Source organism: Brassica napus, chromosome C3, assembly GCF_020379485.1.
Source record: "Brassica napus cultivar Da-Ae chromosome C3, Da-Ae, whole genome shotgun sequence".
NCBI classification, from domain to species: Eukaryota; Viridiplantae; Streptophyta; class Magnoliopsida; order Brassicales; family Brassicaceae; genus Brassica; species Brassica napus.
The window spans coordinates 854529-873434 of record NC_063446.1 but is presented as its reverse complement, the minus strand read 5'-3'; the positions used below and the strand labels follow the sequence as shown (position 1 = coordinate 873434).

Genomic DNA, 18906 nt, shown 5'->3' with positions numbered 1-18906 from the left:
TTTATAGGAACAGATATTCAATTTGATTTGTTATATGCATATATATATATACATATATTTAAAGAATTATATATAAGTTATATACTATAGTTTTATATAAATTTCACAATATTTTTGTTTTTAAATAATTTCATTTTTTGAAAAAAATATCATTTAATATTAATTAACAGTATCTTTATATATTTATCAACCATCTTTATATACTTGTACATACACATACATGTGCACATTGACGTAAGCACCTTATAACTAAGTATTTACCACAACTGAAATATCTATTTTTTTTAAAGTTAAAATATTTTTTTTTCTTAATGCTTCTTTCACTATCGACCAAATTGTAGTAAAATGATTTGTCTTAGTAATTTTTTTTTTAACTATTATCTTTTTAGAAACTATAATATGAACCATTGGTTCGACATCACGACTATCTGATGTTAGGAGTTTTCAAGCTCGTAAGACAAATGTTGTAGTATAGTGAATGTCGAACCAGTTCTGAGGGATATCAAAGCACTGAGAATGCAAGTACTCACTTAATCTAAGTGCAACCAATGATTTAGATGGGTTTTAAGCTATGACTAAAACTAGAAAGCAATAACAGAATGATACTTTCTTGACTAAGGGAAAATAGAACTCATGGGCATAGGGATTAGACCTTGGGTGATCAAATATCGAACTAAGGATGGCAAATGATCAATCAAACTATCAACCTTATGCCTAGACACAATTCTAAGCAAGCTCTATGTCTAGATGAATGCTCATTTGCTAACATATCTCAAACATCAAATGTCTTTGGTTGAATAATATGAAAGCAATCATTACTAACAAGTCTATTAGCTATCTTAGCACCTTTAACAACAAATGTCTTTGGCAAAGTATACTAAAAGCCTAGGAGAGTTGTCTCAGGCATTTCATCAAACACCTTTCGGGTGGGAAATGCATATTGATCAACTTTTGAGTGGCCAACTCAGAAGATGCATTATGAATACTCTACTAGCAAGGAACAAGAAAAATCTACACTAAAACATCCTAGAACTAACCTAATCACCCTTAATCTCCCTAACCCATGAATTCAAAAGGTGATTACTCACTAATCTCCATGATTCCTCTTAAACCCATATTGGATTTCAGATTAATCATGTAGAGAAAAAAAAAAATAAGAAATCAACAAGAACACAAGAACATAACAATCAAAAATCCAAGAGATGAACTTCTCAAGAGAGTTTTTGTGTCTTTCTCAATAGATCAAAAGATAATCTCCTCCTGGTGGCTTACAGAGTATTAAAACATAGGTTTAGAAAATAAAAACGTGCATAATGAAATGACCAAAAGGCCCTTGAGAAAACATGAATTCGGCCAAACAAATAGACGTGGAGCGACCTCGGCACGTCGCTGCGAGAGGTCGCTCCCGGGTCGTTTCTTCGCGAGCGACCTGGCTGTGTCGCTCCGAAGACGTCGCTCCCGGGTCGTTCCTCGCGAGCGATCTGGCTGTGTCGTTCTGAACTGGTCGCTCTAGGAGCTGGAGCGACTTCGCCTTGTCGCTCTAGGAGGTCGCTCCGAAGCGTATAGGGCGAGCGAGTTCATGGCGTCGCTCCGGTAGGTCGCTATGGCTGGAGTGACTTGAGATAGTCGCTCTGAGCTGGTCGCTCCAGGCAGTGCTCGTCCAAAGATCACTCTAATCACCTCCTTTGAGCTCCAAATGCACCCAAGTGTCTCCAGGAACTCCATGTGGTACTCCAATACCTGATAGAGACATATGTATCCAAAATGCAACCTAGACATGACTAAATCCTAATCTATATGATGAAAATGTTTATGAATGAATTGATAAAACAATGCAAATATGCAAGATATCACTATCTAAGATTCATAACATGAAAACAAACAAATAATAGGTAATTTTTGATTATCACAGAAAAAAAATAAAAACATCAAACATTTTAACCGAACAAACCAAATAAATATTGATTTAAAGTGATAGTTATATTTTAGGAAATTAAAAACAAAAAAACAACCTAAAACTGAACCGATATCCAGATTAAACAGATTAATGTATTCTTATTAAAAAATAACTAAATTAATAATCACTGTTTTATCACCTAGCAAATACGTAAATAAGTTAAATTAAAAGCACTAAAACGAAAAGAGAGAGAGAGAGAGGCAAATATAGGATTCGTTCACATGAACAACCAGACTCAGTCCCCCACAATTTGCTGCTTTAACTGCTCTCTCTCTCTCTCTCTCTTCATGTGGTGATGATGTGGCATTAATCATCTTCCTCTCTCTGATTCACATCTTCCCCTCGAATGATCGGTAAGCTTCTTCTTCCTCACTGTATCATTGTCACCCGATTTGGTAGCTGGTAGAATTAGCGATTCTGCGTAACTCTGAGCTCCGTAGCTAGATTCCGCCCAAATCCGATTCCTATTTGGTTTGAATTTCAGATTCGGATTGAATTGGCTCCATTAGGTTAAAGAGAGAGGGATGGTTTCAGAGGCTTGGTATCGTAACCTATGGAGATTCCCAAAGAAACAACACGATCATCATCAATCCCATAAAGAGAAGGCCGTGGTGCTCGGAGTATTAGCCTTCGAGGTCGCGAGTTTACTCTCCAAACTCCTTCACTTATGGCACTCCCTCAGCGACAAGAACGTCACGCGTCTCAGAGACGAGATAACACGCTCCACGGGAATCAAGAAGCTAGTTTCAGAAGACGACGACGACTTCGTCGTGAGGCTGATACGCGACGAGACGATGGAGAGCGTCGAGAGCGTAGCGAGAGCCGTGGCTAGGCTCGCGAGGAGATGCAGCGATCCCAAGCTGAAGAGCTTCGAGAGCTGTCTTTTCAGCTATGGAGGTGATGATCCTTACGGGTGGCAGTTCGGGTGGAAGAAGATGGATAGGAAAGTTAAGAAGATGGAGCGGTTTATTTCGGTTAATGCGAGTCTTTACCAGGAGACTGAGATTCTTGCGGATCTTGAGCAGACGGTTAAGAGAATGACGATGAGTAGTGAGTCTGCTGCGACCGATAGTGTTTTGGAGTATAAGAAAAAAGTCACGTGGAAAAAGCATGAGGTGAAGGTTCTGAGGGATGCGTCTCTTTGGAACCGGACTTATGACTATACGGTTCTTCTTTTGGTGAGATCGGTGTTCACAGTCTTGAATAGGACTAAACATGTTTTTGGTGTTAGCTACAGAGCGGTGGAGGAGGGTAGTGATGATGTGGATTCTGATTTCATCGGTCGGAGCCAATCGGTTTCTACTGTTTTGGCGCATTTAATGTCTCATCAGTCTGAGAGTGTTGGTCCTCCTAGATTTGCTTCCGGTCCCCTTGGGAGATTCACCGGTCCGGTTCCTGCAAGGTCCGCGAAGATGAGTGATTTCCTTTCGGATACTCTCTGCACACAGTCCCCTGTGTCAGGTCCTCTTGTTGCGGAAAAGAACAAACGTTTCAAGTTTTACTCGGGTCCTCTTGGAAAGATCACTTCCAAGTCAGGACCGCTTATTGGAATGGGGAAACACAACAAGAAGATGGACCAGACCCCGGAAAGGCCTTCGGTTTCCTCAGAGAAGAAGCAAATGAAACCAAACCGGTTAACACAGGTTGGCCCGTTTAAAGGCTGCATGGTGTCTCAAGACGGTATTACTCCACTCAGCACTAGGACAACCCGGAATGGAGCTAGGAACCATATTCCTAACTCTGTCCATGTTGAATCCCGACCACCAAAGTTGTCAGATGCTGCTCCTAATACCCTCGGTGCAGCTTGCTTAGCGTTACACTATGCTAACGTCATCATCGTGATAGAGAGATTTGTTGCGTCTCCTCACTTGATAGGGGACGATGCGAGAGACGATCTTTACAACATGTTACCGGCGAGCGTGAGAGCATCGCTGAGAGAAAGGCTAAAGCCTTACTCGAAAAGCTTGAGTTCCGCCACGGTTTATGATCCAGGACTAGCGAAGGAATGGACAGAGGCAATGGCGGGTATCTTGGAGTGGTTGGGTCCGTTAGCTCACAACATGATAAAATGGCAGTCAGAGAGGAGTTACGAGCACCAAAGCTTGGTTTCGAGGACACACATAGTTCTTGCGCAGACTCTTTCCTTTGCGAACCAGCAGAAGACAGAAGCTATTATAACGGAGCTTCTTGTGGGACTCAACTATGTCTGGAGATTTGGCAGAGAACTTAACGCCAAGGCTCTTCAAGAGTGTGCCAGTGATAGTATAACCCTTGAGAAATGCATGGACACAGATAACTACTGAAGATGTCCAAGACTACATGTTTACTACCTCTTTGACCCGAACCGGCACTGGAACTCACCCCACGGGAAACAGAACCGTGGGCACGCCCGGTTATCCAATGCAGCTTGAACCAAACCAGAGGAACAAAAGCTGTTACATTGCTCGATTACCACGAGAGAGGTATTATGATCTGCACGTCTCTTTATTATCTTATCCCCTTTAGTACACTCTGCTTCGTGGATTGCAAATTCTGACTTGTTTGTAGTAGGATGATGATGCATTTGTATATTGTTTTATGATTTTATTGTGGTTGAGTTACATACTACTATGTGCCACTGTTGTTTTTGGTTATGTAGGTGATACAGAAGAATTCTTGATTTCAAACTTTAGTGTCAACTTGTGCTTGATGTTCTCTTCTCTTTCCGTTTCATTTGATTCGTATGTGATGTGTTTGTCAAGTTTTGGAACCAAAGTTCTTAGATGTATAAGTTGATTGTGATTTTACAAGTTTTATGAATGCACAATATGTAATTGCATAGTTGGCCAGCTGGAGATTAGTGCTTTTATTCTAGGTTCGAAGTCCAAATATCAAAATTCAATTATGCTTATACAATTAATATACTTTTATACATTACTGTATCTACAATAAAATACAAATATTTGTTTGATGCTAATCATAAATATACAATGGGTCATCATACAAATATAAGTAAGCTTAACAATATAATAGTGCTACTAATTAATTATCTGGTCTAATCCGAGAAACAATGAAATATTTATTACAGTAATCTGCTCTTTGGTCCAGGTATGCCTAACTTTGACTTTAAAATCAGTACAGTGAACCAAAGAAACTCACGCGCTTGGAATATACGTGATTTAAAAGGCCGTGAAATCCACTCTCTGGGTTCGCGATTGGGATTTTGTTTAAACATACAAGAATTTAATTACATCACGTGTCGGCCATCTCAAGTCTCAACTCCGCCGGCAAAACAACCGAGTAAGAGAGAGAGAGAATGGATAGCGAAACCCTAATTGAATCGGCGATTAGAGTTCTGAACACAGCCGACCCATACGAAAAAGCTCGGCTTGGAGATTCGATTGCCGTCAAATGGCTCCAAGGCGCTATCTCCGAACCGTACGATCCCACCGTCGATCTCCCCGTCATGGACAGGCCAGCTCGTCTCACCAACGTACTTGTCTCCTTCCCCTTCTCGTGTCTATGTTTAGTTTATGAATTTGCTTGAGACGAAAACCTAAAATCTTGTAGGTAAAACTGGTGTCTCCGAGTCTGATGCCAAAGCTGGGGAAAGCTGGTAGCTTGCAGAGCAGGCAAGCGATTGTTCACAGTCTTGTTCATATCGAAAGCTGGGCTGTTGACTTATCATGGGTAAGCCTTCTTTTAGGTCTAAAACCATTGAACAGTAGTTTCTTGATTTTCGACAGCTTTGTGTAATGGAGTTGGTTACCTGTCTGAAAACTTGGGTTTGATGATTATGTCGTTGATGCTTAGGATATAATTGCTCGTTTTGGCAAGCAAGAGAAGATGCCGAGAGAGTTCTTTACGGACTTTGTTCGTGTAGCTCAGGACGAAGGCCGTCACTTCACGCTGCTTGCAGCTCGGCTTGAGGAGATTGGTTCTCGTTACGGTGCATTCCCTGCCCATGACGGTCTTTGGGACTCTGCAACCGCCACTTCTCATGATCTCTTGGCTCGCTTGGCTATAGAGCATTGCGTTCACGAGGTGAAGTTTCATTAGAGTATTGTGTCATTAGCTCCTTAGACAGTGAAGAATAGTCTTTAGAGGTGTTTCTTTGGTACTACTTGCAGGCTAGGGGGCTAGATGTATTGCCCACGACGATATCGAGGTTTAGGAACGGAGGAGATAACGAGACAGCAGATTTACTGGAGAGAGTTGTGTACCCTGAAGAAATCACTCACTGTGCAGCTGGAGTAAAATGGTTCAAGTATCTATGTGCACGGTCCAAGAATCCTGAAGTTACCGTCAATAGCGTAGAAGCAGATGATATCCTTGAAGAGATAATCCAAAAGTTTCATTCGGTAGTAAGAGAGCATTTCAGAGGACCGTTGAAACCACCTTTTAATGCCGAAGCAAGAAAAGCTGCTGGTTTTGGCCCTCAATGGTATGAACCTCTTGCTGTCAAAGAGAGCAATGCCTAGAAAAATCAAACATGTCTTCTTCTTTTTTGAAGTTGTTTTGTAATATGCATCTTTAATCTTTGGAATACATTTTTTTGAACTATTTGAAGAAACAAAGTCGAGTACACATGCAGTTTAGTGTTTGGCCACCAATTTATTTAAAAAAAAAAAAGATTAGAGAGAATGAAAACCATTTCTCATGTAAAGCATTCTCCATCTCTTTCTCCCATCTTATTAAATGACTTGATCATCATTGCCATTTGGTCCCGAAACTCTGCCTGTGTGTGAACCCTGGAAATTATGTGGCTGTTCATTAGATAGAACGAACCAAAACATAAGAAGAGAGAAAACTAAGACATTACCGGGACTGGTGGAAGAAGACTTGTCAAACTTTTGCCTCTTTGGGTTTGGTTCCTCAGCTGGAAAAAGGTCATCAGATGGAGGAAATCAGACTTGAGCAGACTGAGATATCACCGGGTTCATCATCATCGAAACGTGTCCAGCTGGTAGTATCAAATCTTGATCTTCCATATTTGCAAAATACTCCCAAACATGTAAATCCACCATAGTCATCATGTCCACTCCTTCCTCCAGCTTTTTTGACAAGTCAAAACCTTCAAACAATGTCTCCCCATTTGCAGCACCACTCTTACTCAGCTTTCATGACAAAGCTGAGAATAGAAGCGGTATCTGCTATCAGTTATGGTCATGCACTTATGAAAATATTTCATGCACTTTCGACCATAAAAACTCATGCACTTATGAAAATATTTTCTAATTATAGGCATTGTATTTGTTAAGGTAAATTGTCAACAATGTATCAGTTACCAACTGTTTTTAATACTATTTTTTCTAGAAAATTCATATTATTAGTATTGTCCTATGATTCTTATATGGTCCATTTTGTTTTTTCCTATGCATCGAACACTTTTAACCCGAAATCGTAGTATTAGTTATGAATCTTTGAGCAGTAACAGCAAAATATATACAACTGGTAGCATATTCGTAGCTGCATTCCCAGGTCGTATTCATACAAATACAACTTATACAGTTTATGAGGGATGAGTCTAATATCCAAAACTTAGGTAAGCAGCCAAAATAGTAGCCAGAGGAACCGAAACGTTGTCGTCTATTTGATCGGTGATGGGTAGTGACTCCACCAACGTAGCGACCAATGAGACAATCGCGACTCTCGTAAAGGTTGTTTCCCAGTTCATGTGAAGATACCCTAGGCTTGAGTAATAGTAAAGTAATCTGCATATTGTTACAAAAGAAATAACGTTTTGGTTTAGTAGGAAAAAGAGTTGTTCATCAAGAAGATACGTTATGAATGAATGATTCGTTAATTGTGGGTTTGATGTTTTTTTTACCCGATGGAGATGAAGAAGCCGAATATGAACATGGAGATGCTTCCCGCCAAGCTCTTTCTTGGGTTGTAAGGTATCTTGTATGATCCATACTTACGTCCCATGATATCAGCTATTCCTACAAATTATACATTTTCGCATTATAACTTAATATATTTATGTGTGTGTATATAGTTAACAAAGTTATAATTGATAGCTATTTATAGTTGACAAAAATGTATAATAATTATTATTTATTAATAATCATCATATTTGAATTAGTTTAAAGTTTCTAGTATTTTGGTACATTAAGTTTTGTTATAACTATGATGATTATGGATTCTTCACCCCAAAAAGAGATTTACAAAAGATAAGAAATGTTACCGTCGCCACCACACATCATTGCCAGCGATGTCATACCGGTAGGAGAATCTCTCCAGAAGAAAACTGCAGCAACTAGAAGGGCTAGAACGTAGAACAATGGACCTTTAAGCAACTCTCTGGAATGACCGGGTTGGTTTGAAAAAACCAACAAGTGTGTCATGAGATTGTTGAAATTATCATCAGAGCTCGAGAAAGAAAAAAAGAACAACTTACTCTGGTCTTCCTTCCCTAGTTACGGATTGGATTAGCGTGGAGTTAGGGGAGACGGACAAACCGTTGACAACAAGCCTTAGGCCATTCACTAAAGGAACAAAAGCAGCAAAGTATCGAGCCTCCGTTGATGCGCTAAACTTAATTAAACATGAAAGAAAAAAAGCAATCATGCTGAAGTTTTAAAGGGTTTAGAGAGGTTTCATTTGCTGCAAAGGAATACCTGAAGATTGGCCACGAGAGCGCGAAAAGCAGACCTGAGAGTATATGCACAAGCTTTCTGCTCAATCTCTGTTCAATCCAAAACATTTCAAGACTTATAGAAAAGTTATTAGAGAATAAAAATCTATTGTTTCTTCTCATTAGGTATCATTGTTTACCAAGAAAATAACAAAAAAAGTTTAGTGTTGTTCTTACTACATCAATTTTGTAACACCACTATGTGATAAACTTCAATGCTTGCAAAACCCGGTAATGAAGATAACGAAATGAAACATTAGTTTTGGTCCTCAAAATTAAAATGAATATATTGTATAAATCATTCAGCTCCGAATCTTATTAAAAAAAAATTATTGATCATTTAGTTTTAAATCTGAAATTGTTTTAAGTCCCATAAATTTGGTCAAGAACAAGAAAATAATAAAGTAGTAAATCGAAGACGATTAAAAAGAGAGACCTGTGGAATCACGTCTCGCTTCGTGAGACTCTCGAAGAGTAAGACAAGCGCGTAGGCTCCACTAAGAACTGCCACCGTGGCTCCGACGTCATGCAACAGATAATCAGTCGAAGCCGCTGAAGAGATCAGAGGGTGGCGAGCCCGTAACTGACTCGACGAGCCGATTCCTTTCACGCCGATGTAACAGGGCGAAGAAACTGGCGAACAGAACCGGGGAGTCATAGCGTTATACCAGAACCTGTTGCTTATCCGACATAACTGATGGCTAACCGGAGATAAAGGTAAGGCTGCCGCCATTTTAAACGCCTCACCGGAGGAAGCAAAGCTGAGATGGGCGCGGAGGAAGAGAGGAGAGAAGCTTTGAGAACTCAATAATTTCGTTTTTGTATTTTAGCTAGAAAGAAAACGTTATCTACGATGTGTCGCTCTCATTGATAGATGAGAGAATCCGAAATGTAACTCATATGAAAATCTCGTTATTTGTTACTTCATACAGTTGGGGACACTGTACTTACCTAGTTGATGGTAAAAGCAAATGGGCATGGCTTATTTAGGGGTGTGTTTTTTTCCTTATCGTGCCAGTTTTTTTTTGGCTTATTGTAACTATTGTAAAATGGGTGTGTGTTTTTTACATGGGAAATCCACTAATAACATTTTTTTAGCTTTTATCAATGACATATAAATATTATCTATTCTATTAATTTAAAGTCATACTAGACCCTGACCCGCGCGCCAGCGCGGATATGAATTTTCAGTTTTTAATTATTTATTTTATTAAATGATGTATTTGTAATATTTATTCATATTATATTCATTAACTAAATTTTTTTTTTTTGCATCTTAAACTATCTATTTTTTACGAATGTGTGATATCATATAAAAATATAAAAAAATGAGTATAGAGTTAATTAGATAATTTTAAAAACAAAAATTTTCTTTTCATATGCGATATCATATAAATAATGATCCACCCAGTTAACAAAAATCATGATTATTTTATGTGTAATTTTTTTTATTTTGACCATTTCCTTAAAACTATATTAAATTTTACATATTTTAATTAGAATATTTTTAATATCTTTACCTTTTTATTTGAAATGTAACTAAATATTTTTTTAACAATTATAACAAAATATTTAAAAGATATTTTTCGAATTTGTTTGAAAAATATGAAAATTATATTTTAAATTAAAATTATCCTAAAATATGATAAGTTTTGATGTAAACGAAAACTCCAATTATGTCAAAAATAATGATATTCAATGATAATAACAATTTTAATTGATTATTTTTTAAAAAAATACATTTACAAAAATATTGTTTGAAAGAAAATTCATTTATCTTTCAAATATAAAATGAAAATATTATAATTATATAATAAAAAATATAAATAAAAACCATAAATTAAGCAAATGACAACTGAGTTATATTATGCTAAAATTTTATTTCTAACAATTTATCAAATGACAAATGAGTTATGAGCAAATAATACCATATAATTTTTAAAAACATAGCCATTCTTAAATATTTTTTGAATAAATAATTATTTTTAAATTTAATCAATTGAAAATAATATCCGTACAATTGTGTGAGTCAAATTCTAGTTTTATTGATGCATGTTATATATTAGTGTGTAACATTTTAATGATGCACGTTTTTAAAAATCTTCATTATTAAAATTATGCACGTAAGGATAGCTCATGAGTTTTTTTGGTTGATTAAATGACATTATTTTCAAATTTATTTAAGGATATTTCATTAAGGTAACTGAAAAAGACAAACAATAAAATAAGAAGTTTAAATTCATTTAAGCATATTTCATTAATGTAACTGAAAAGACAAGTAATAAATTAGGCAGTTTTATTCGTTTTAGGATATTTCATAAATGCAACTGAAAAAGACAAGAAAAAAAAAATAGGGAGTTTAATTAATGAAGTAAGAACATTTTCAAATGAGTGCTTCTCTTTTAATAATATCGATTTTTTATCTACTTATAAATGTTTTTATTTAAGTTTTGGACCTGTTCATATTTCATTAGAAATAGATATTAATAAAATATTTTTGAAGTTCCCTTAACTTAGTTTCAATATTTCAAATGTCTCACTCCTATTTTTATGGCTAACAACATTAATTAGTTTCATCCTAACTACTATACATTCTTAAAACTTTCACCATTTATTTTCATTTAAAACCTATCAACATTTTATTGTATTTAATTGTTTCTTATTTATTCTAGCATTTAAACTTTCCAAAGCCTAATATACAGCAACATTGCTTCGATTTTTACTATTAAAATGAATTTACGATTTGTAAGTGCTATATAAATATTTTCATATATATATATAAGTGCTATAATACGTGATTTTAATTAAACAGATTTTACTCACATGTGGACTAACATATTAGATCACATATAACACTAAAATGTAAATCATATATTTAAAACGTTTAGGATAATATCAAAGTTGTACATTTATAAAAAAAAAAAAATATCCGCACGGACGTGCATGTTCAAACTCTAATTTCTTTTTAAAATAACATTCATTAACCGATAAAAAACTATATTACCCTAAATTATTAATCATAATCATACATTGATCCTTAAATGCTAAATCCTAAACCGTAATCTAAATTTAAATCCAAATATATAGATATACAATTATTGTATATTATTTAAATAATTAAGAAAAAATAATTCAAAATTAAAAATATTGTTATTACAGCAGTGAAGATATTCTAATGACCTTTTTACCAATAATGATGTCCTTGTAACTACAAAATCCAAAGAAAAGGACAAGGTAAACAGTATATTTTCATGTGATTATATGTGAGAGCTCTTGTATAAGGGACCCCAAAGCATAAATGATTTGACAGAGGTACAGTATAAGGAGGACGAAGGGTGTCGATGACGACGAGCATGTACTTTTTAGAGCATCATTATTCATGATACCCATTAAAGGTTTCTTAACTATTTTTATGATACCCATTAAAGGTTTCTTAACTATTTTTTATTAGTATTTAAGGAGTTTATTAGGCTAAGAGACTTTGTCAAGAAATTTCTACTTTTATATCCTCCATTGCAAGTCTCTAATTTTAGAGTTCTTAAAAAAAAATTGTGTATTTCTCTTAACATCAATAACTTTGTAGATGATCTTTTTGTGTTACAAGTTGCGTTACAGAAACTGGATTTGGATGGAGAAACAATGTAGTAAAAAAGGAGAAGAAGGTTCTGAAGCATACTAATCGAAATGTTGCCTTAGTTGCATCTCGGTTTCACTTTTCCAAGAAGCGTGAGAGGATTGTCCTCTCATTCTTTTGCTCTTCTCTTTATCTTTGATCGCAGAGCCTCTCTTCTTGGCGTCCGAGTCCGGTAACGGCCGGTCACCACAAACCGGGCATACCATCCCTCTTGCGCTTGTATATGTTTTCGGCACTCCACATTGCAGACACATCCTAAAGTCATGAAAAGAAAACACTAATGAAGCTCGTATGTGATAATAGGAAAGAATATGATGAAGAGACTTAGTTTATACCTTAAGAGATCTGCAGCTTCTTCTGCATTAGGATTGGTTGCAGTAGATATCCGCTTCTCACCATTCTCTGAAGATGGTGGTGGTGCATCGATATCGTTTCTTACTCTCTCATGGATACCTACTAGTTGAGGTTTTGCTTCCACGACAACACCTATAAAACCAGCTGAAACAGTCAGTGCTTAACCAAGAAAACCAAACTAGATAGAGACAACAAACTCAGTTCCTGGTTTGCTATTTCACAATACGTATGCTTTAAGGTGTACCCAAACAAGCTTCTAAATCAACCTTTCACATCTATTTTCATGTTATCCCTCTATGATCCAGTGAACCTACTAAACATGGGGATGTGAATGGCACTGGTGGGGTACCTTTAGGTTTAGCTTTCTTCTTTTTGCGGGTAAGACGCTTAGCATGCTCAGCATCTCTAGCTGTAGCTTCTTCATCAGCTTCTATATGGTTGTTTAGAAACTCAGGTGGCCCTCATATCTACACATAGAAGCAACACTATAAGCTTTCTCTAGTAACACAACCAGTTCACACACTTGAAACATCAACAAGATTTCTTTATCACATAAAAAAAAACCTAAATCTCAATTACACAAAGCTACAAATCAAATTAACTTTTCTATCCAATCAATGATAAGAAATCATTTCAGCTTCACCGCGATCTACAAAAAGAGAATGATGATGACCTGAGAGAAAACGTCGTTAGCTGAAGGAAGGCCCGAGTGTTTAGAGCCGGAGTGAGATGCAGAGAAATCGAACACAGCCGAAGAAGATCCGTATCTTTCAACTCCGTGATTCTCATCATCGTCTTTGGAGTTCTCGTAATCCCTCTCCTCTGCATCTTCTTCGTCGAGGAGACCGATAGAAACGACGATTCCACCGAGAGAGACGACGGCTGATTCCGTCGACGAGAGATTCCGTCAACAAGAGATCAGATTCGAGGAGAGATGGCCAAAGACAGTCGGTTTCGTCGAGGAGTCAAGAGAGAAGGAGAGAAGAGCATCCGTCGAGAGAGAGAAGAGAAAGGTGAATGTACGACGCGTGTCCCAAAAACCCGTCTCTTGTGCACTCTAATTAATATACGTCTCTTGTTTAATTAAGCAATTTTCTTTTTTTTAAAGCTTAAAACACTAAATTCCGGTCATAAGAGACCGCGATGAGGCTGCTCTTATGATTTCGATTTACTGTTCGATGAAAAGACATCGGATCAATATCCACGTTTAATCCATTTACATAGATTGCATGTAACCATAATATATGCCGCATTTAATAAAATAAATAAATGTCTGCTACATTGAATACAGTTGCAGACATTTCATTTATTTGAGCTTTGATTTGCGTTATACATTAGTGAATGGTATATAACAATCTTTCTTTTGAGCAAATTTGTTGATAACAATCTAACCTTTGATAAATGATGAACGATAGTAAATGATAAACTACATTTGTTCAAACATGGGCTTCCAACATGGGCCATGTCCATTGCATGCTCATGGGCAATTGCCATGTGTTTCAGTTAGATGTTGCTCCTTGGGGTATGTCAGTATGGAATTGAAGCTACATTACTTTCTAGATGTGCCAAGGAGTCTGCTGGTACATCATGCTTGAACTTGGCGGAAGGTGCTCACGGTTACTTTGTAATTATTGACATAGCTAATCTTTCGTTTCACTCTAGTTGGAGCCTGTATACAGCTAAAATTATCAAATAAAATTGTAATGTATTAAGCGGTCGGTTTGTTTGTCTATTCTCCGGACAGGCTTTGTGGACTTGGGCACTCTATCGAACCAGAGAATCTTTCAATAATTTTGAGATCATACACGAGATAAGATAATGGAGTTCCACTATTCAAAAATGAAATTACAACCACATATGTTGTAGATGACATGACTCAAGACCAACAATGCTAACAACCGTCTCGATGCAGATTCACCACCTCGTGTTTGATTTGCATTGAGAATCAAGTGGAACCCCTCGACATACATAAAATGAAGAAGAAGAAAAATCATTACAAAAGCTAGTTTTAGTACCCGATTTATCAATATCTCAATACTTTAGACAAAAGTATTTGAAGACAGACCAATTCACATGCGACTTTGGACTCAATCGACCCTTTAACAAACCCTTTTTCGACCATACATAATTAAATCCTACAGAACTTTTGGAAAGCTAAAACGTGCAAAGCTTCCTTTTCTTCGTGTCTACATCAGTAACTGACCTAATGAGTTGAGCATTTATTTAATTGTGAACTGTATCAATCGGAAAACAGTGAATTTAACGACTTCACAAAATTAATTGGTATGGGGACAATCGAGCAGAATCAAGAAAAGTTTGGTATTAGGCCTGGGACGGATCGGGTATCCGGGCAATTTTATGATATCCGGATCCGGATCCTTATCCGGCGGATCCATAATTTTACTATCTTTATCCGGATCCGGGGTTCGCGGATATCCGGGTGTCGGATATCCTTATAAAAATTATAATATCCGGCGGATATCCGGATCCGGATTTGGATCCTTAAAATAAATAAAAAATAATATTAATATATATAAAATATTAACAATAATTTAAAAATAAAAATATATATAATGTTTTTAATTATTTCTATGTATAATATTACAAAATTTACATAAAATTTATATATACTATTATAAAAATGAAAATATATTAAATAAAATTAGTTTTTATATATAGATATTACTATTTTTGAAATAGTTATTAATAAAATTTACGGATCCGGATATCCGGACTAAAAAATCAAGATATCCGGATCCGGATTCGGCTTTGACGGATCCAACATTTTACTATCCGGATTCGGATTCGGCCTCTCCGGATATCCGGATTTTCGGATCGGATCCGGATCGGATCACGGATCGAATCCGGATCTCGGATAAAATTTCCAGGCCTAGGTATAATAGTATATAAATGGTCCCGATACTTTATAATTCTCCAACAAACTTTTTTTTTTGAAACTAATTTTTACTATTTAATTAGCAAATTAATTTTACCAGTTATTAAGTTATATGGCCTATGGTTATATCGCCTACTCTCCAGTAACTTAATATCAGTGAATAGAATACATATGAGAGTAATCTCTTTGTCTTTGCAGTAATCTCTGCCTCTCCGGTGATTGTCGCTCCTCGACACCACTGGAGAGGGCTTCCGTTCTCTTTGTCTTTGTTTTGATTTACCTCGTGTGTGTTTTCATGGAGTTTTGAGTTTGGTTCGTATCTATGGTGTGCCTGTTATGGATCTGGCGTGTTATTCAGTCGTTGATGGCTGTCAAGGATGTGGTGGCGTGTCATCTTTTTCGCTTTGTACTAGCATCGATTGGGGGTCATCCGTTCAGGTTTTCTCTTCGCTTTGACTCCTTCATGTCTCGATCTGCTGTTTCTTGTGAGTCTTCCTACGGTGTCACTTTGACGAAGCTAGTCTTCGTGGATTTGCTCTATCCAGGTTGTATTTTTTCTTTTTTCATTGTCTCGGCCTCTTGTTGCTTTCGTTTTTTGGGGAGATTGTTTGGTGGTCGGTCTCTTTGAGTTGTTTTGCCTCCTCCAAAGTTTAGGTTGTCGGATAAAGTGTTTCTAGTCATGTTATTGGAGACCGACGTTTCTGCGAAGAGTTCTTTTAGTATCATTGATCTGAATGGGTAGGGATTCATCACTTGGAGTTGGACTTTGGATCATGCTGCGCTCTTCTCAAGCTACTACTGTAGATAAAAGCAGAGTTTCAGTTCTCAGGGTTCTAATTCATAGATTTTCATTCATCCCTTAAGTTTAGATTAAGGTTTTGGTCTTCAGCATTCATGAGAAATCGATTTGTAGGAGGAGGCGCTTCACGGCTTCCGGGTTTAAAGAGTGATCATTGAATATCATCTGCCACTATGTGGGAAGCTCTTCCCGAGTCTCTGGTTTTCCAAGCTTTCACTTGGTATTCAAGAATCTTGCGATCGATGAACAATTTTGATCTATGTTAAGTGTTTTTGGTTTCCAGTGAGGTCAATATAATCACTACTGGAATTGCTACTATCAGAGATTGCTATTATCAATCTTATCTAGCAAGTGGTGGTACTCTGTGGCTTTCGTCATCTCTCAGGTCACAAGCTATGAGAAATTCTCAGGCTTAATATACATCTCCCATGCAGGCTCATGGTGTAAGGAGGTTAGGGCAGACCCTTCTTTTTATCCTCATGATTTTTCTTTTATCATAAGGCATCTACTGATGTTTTTATCGTTATGTACTCTACTCTGTTTTGAACTTGTTTGTTTTTCCATCACAAGTCGGTTGACTTGAACACTTTAATAAAATTACTCAGCGACAAAAAAAGAATACATATGAGAAATTATGTACCAGATGTCCAGAACTTCCATACTAATCAAAATATTATTGTATAATTTATTGTATCTATATGTTACATTCTCAATTACCATATATAGTTTCTCATTTTATATAACTAATATTTTTGGATTCCTTTTTCGTTGTTAGTACTGTATTTATATTTTCTTTTTGTTGTATATATATATGCATATATATTTTTTGGATAATTGATACCATTGTTAAAATTAAAGACAATCGAACAATGCAACATAAACATCCAAGAGAGGACCTTCATAATCGTTATCTACTTCGTGTCATTCGGAAAATTAATAAATTAAAGTATTTAAGACAGAACTTCGGAAACTAGTTTGATAGTATTATATAAGGATAAACAAATTATTATTAGATGCATGCACGTTACGTTTTACTTGTTTCCCCTGTAGAAGAAATTGTAATATCATTTTACAATTTTTTTTTGTAATATCCCATATTTATAAATTTGCTATTAGGAAGACGAGATACATTTATATAGTAAAGATGAAGAACCTAAAACTGAAATGCAAACAATTTATAATAATTTTACAAATATTGTGGATCTCTTAGCTATAGTGATTGTTATGATTATACTGATTAATGATCTCTCTAGTATTCCCTTGTCTCCACCGTACTTTACAATAAACAAGATATTTTGAAAAAACAAAATACTAATACTTAGTTTAAAAAATAAATAATACTTTCTAACTAAGCCACGTAATGAATTGTATTCATCAACCAAGTAAATATAATATGTAGTATCATTTAGATGATTTCATGCGTTGATTCTTTGTTTTTTTTTTGTGCACCAACATTTTTATTAAGGAAAATTATGGTCTCGGGTCCAAGTTTTTAGCCCATAACTGGGTCTATTACAGATAACTGGCTCAATGTGGTTTTTGCTAAAGCATCAGCATCACCATTAAGCGAACGAGGAATTTGGAAAAAAACTATATCCACAAAAGCAGAAGAGATGTGATGGATATCTCTCACAATCCCATAGATCTCTGAGTTCTGCAAGTCGTTGTTGATTGCTCTGACAAGCGTTGAGTTGTCAGATAGCTTCTGAAGATCTGTAATCCCCATAGCTACTGCAATGGTGATTCCCGATCGGAGAGCTAGGGCTTCGGCGATCAGTGGGCTGGGAACAAATTCTTAGGTCGTCGCTCCTCTGTGTTTGCAAGCTCCTGTTGAATCCGTGAAGATCCAAGCTAGACCTGCTTTGCTCGATTGTTTATTCTATGCGGCATCCGTTTTACATATCAATCTTGTGCTCTGGTCGAGATGTAGATGTGGCGCCTTAGGCAAGGTCTTCGCTTGCTCTAATACTTGATTCTGCGGCCTTTGCGCTAGGTTCCATTCTTGAGCCAGTCTTAGTGCCTTTGAAGCGACGTCCTGTGGAGTGAAGGTCTGATCCACAAAGAAGAAGGGTGTTACGCGCGGTCCAAAAGAGCCTTGAAGTCCCATGCGAGGATGTTTCCTGATATTTCTGATGGGGGCAAGCATATAACTTTCCTAAATACTGTGATTGCGTCTTTGAAGCTCTTGTCCGCGGTCAAGTGAGTCGCTTTATGAGTGGGGATCAGGTCCCATACCTTCCGTGCAAATGGGCAGAAGAAGAAGGTATGTATCACAGTTTCTACAGCTTGGCATTGTTTACAACATGCTTCTGATTGAATGTCTATGTGTTGCAGGTTAGCTCCAAAGGGAAGGGCGTTTTGAGTAATAGACCAGAGGAACATTCGCATTTTGGAGGAGAAAGTACCTTTCCATATGTCCTTCATCCAATCAAAGTTCTCGGGGTCAGCTAGGGTAGTTGTAGACTCCCCCATGGTAGTTGTGAAGTACCCTGATTAGGTCGAGTACTTGCCTGATCTTGCTGGTCGCCAGGTAAAGATGTCTGCTGCTCCCGTCTCACTTGGTCTTAAGCATTTGATTTGGTCCGCTAGCAGAGGTACAAATTCTTCTAATCTGGCTTCATTCCACTTCATGTCAGTTGTTAGTAGA

The 18906-nt window shown here is 36.8% G+C and overlaps 3 protein-coding genes and 1 pseudogene across 5 annotated transcripts; 2 read left to right on the top strand and 2 right to left on the bottom strand.

Moving 5' to 3' along the window:
• Window positions 1-2142: 2142 nt before the first annotated feature.
• Window positions 2143-4810, top strand: LOC111204231. Of its 3 annotated transcripts, XR_002656610.2 has the most exons (3): window positions 2143-2310; window positions 2442-4419; window positions 4596-4810. XR_002656610.2 is itself a non-coding variant. In XM_022698485.2 (2 exons), the coding sequence occupies exon 2, from the start codon at window positions 2482-2484 to the stop codon at window positions 4258-4260; it is 1779 nt and encodes a 592-aa protein (XP_022554206.1). In that variant the 5' UTR covers window positions 2143-2310; window positions 2467-2481; the 3' UTR covers window positions 4261-4810. The 3 variants fall into 3 exon arrangements, 2 of the variants coding, with proteins under 2 accessions (XP_022554206.1, XP_048607756.1); XM_022698485.2 differs by having other exon boundaries at window positions 2467-4810; XM_048751799.1 differs by having other exon boundaries at window positions 2442-4810.
• Window positions 4811-5196: 386 nt separating this feature from the next.
• On the top strand, window positions 5197-6523 carry LOC111204232 (uncharacterized protein HI_0077-like). Its single transcript, XM_022698486.2, has 4 exons — window positions 5197-5429; window positions 5507-5626; window positions 5750-5980; window positions 6067-6523. Exons 1-4 carry the CDS (start codon window positions 5253-5255, stop codon window positions 6415-6417), a joined length of 879 nt encoding a protein of 292 aa, XP_022554207.1. The 5' UTR covers window positions 5197-5252; the 3' UTR covers window positions 6418-6523.
• An 801-nt stretch (window positions 6524-7324) lies between these two features.
• Window positions 7325-9463, bottom strand: LOC111204230 (phytol kinase 1, chloroplastic-like). Its single transcript, XM_022698484.2, has 6 exons — window positions 9013-9463; window positions 8560-8627; window positions 8340-8471; window positions 8127-8242; window positions 7767-7881; window positions 7325-7650 (listed from the first exon to the last, which is right to left on the bottom strand). The coding sequence occupies exons 1-6, from the start codon at window positions 9307-9309 to the stop codon at window positions 7464-7466; spliced, it is 915 nt and encodes a 304-aa protein (XP_022554205.1). The 5' UTR covers window positions 9310-9463; the 3' UTR covers window positions 7325-7463.
• Window positions 9464-12117: 2654 nt separating this feature from the next.
• Window positions 12118-17985, bottom strand: LOC111204814 (annotated as a pseudogene).
• Window positions 17986-18906: the final 921 nt, after the last annotated feature.

What these genes read in the sequence shown, in the direction of transcription:
- LOC111204232 (XM_022698486.2), top strand. Translation starts at nt 5,253, where the DNA reads ATGGATAGCGAAACCCTAATTGAATCGGCGATTAGAGTTCTGAACACA. An exon ending in GGCCAGCTCGTCTCACCAAC is followed by an intron (nt 5,430 to 5,506) that starts GTACTTGTCTCC and finishes AAAATCTTGTAG; the next exon opens with GTAAAACTGGTGTCTCCGAG. An exon ending in TAGAGCATTGCGTTCACGAG is followed by an intron (nt 5,981 to 6,066) that starts GTGAAGTTTCAT and finishes TACTACTTGCAG; the next exon opens with GCTAGGGGGCTAGATGTATT.
- LOC111204230 (XM_022698484.2), bottom strand. Translation starts at nt 9,309, where the DNA reads ATGGCGGCAGCCTTACCTTTATCTCCGGTTAGCCATCAGTTATGTCGG. An exon ending in ACTAGGGAAGGAAGACCAGA is followed by an intron (nt 8,243 to 8,339) that starts GTAAGTTGTTCT and finishes CGGTCATTCCAG; the next exon opens with AGAGTTGCTTAAAGGTCCAT. An exon ending in GGCTTCTTCATCTCCATCGG is followed by an intron (nt 7,651 to 7,766) that starts GTAAAAAAAACA and finishes AACAATATGCAG; the next exon opens with ATTACTTTACTATTACTCAA.
- LOC111204231 (XM_022698485.2), top strand. Translation starts at nt 2,482, where the DNA reads ATGGTTTCAGAGGCTTGGTATCGTAACCTATGGAGATTCCCAAAGAAA.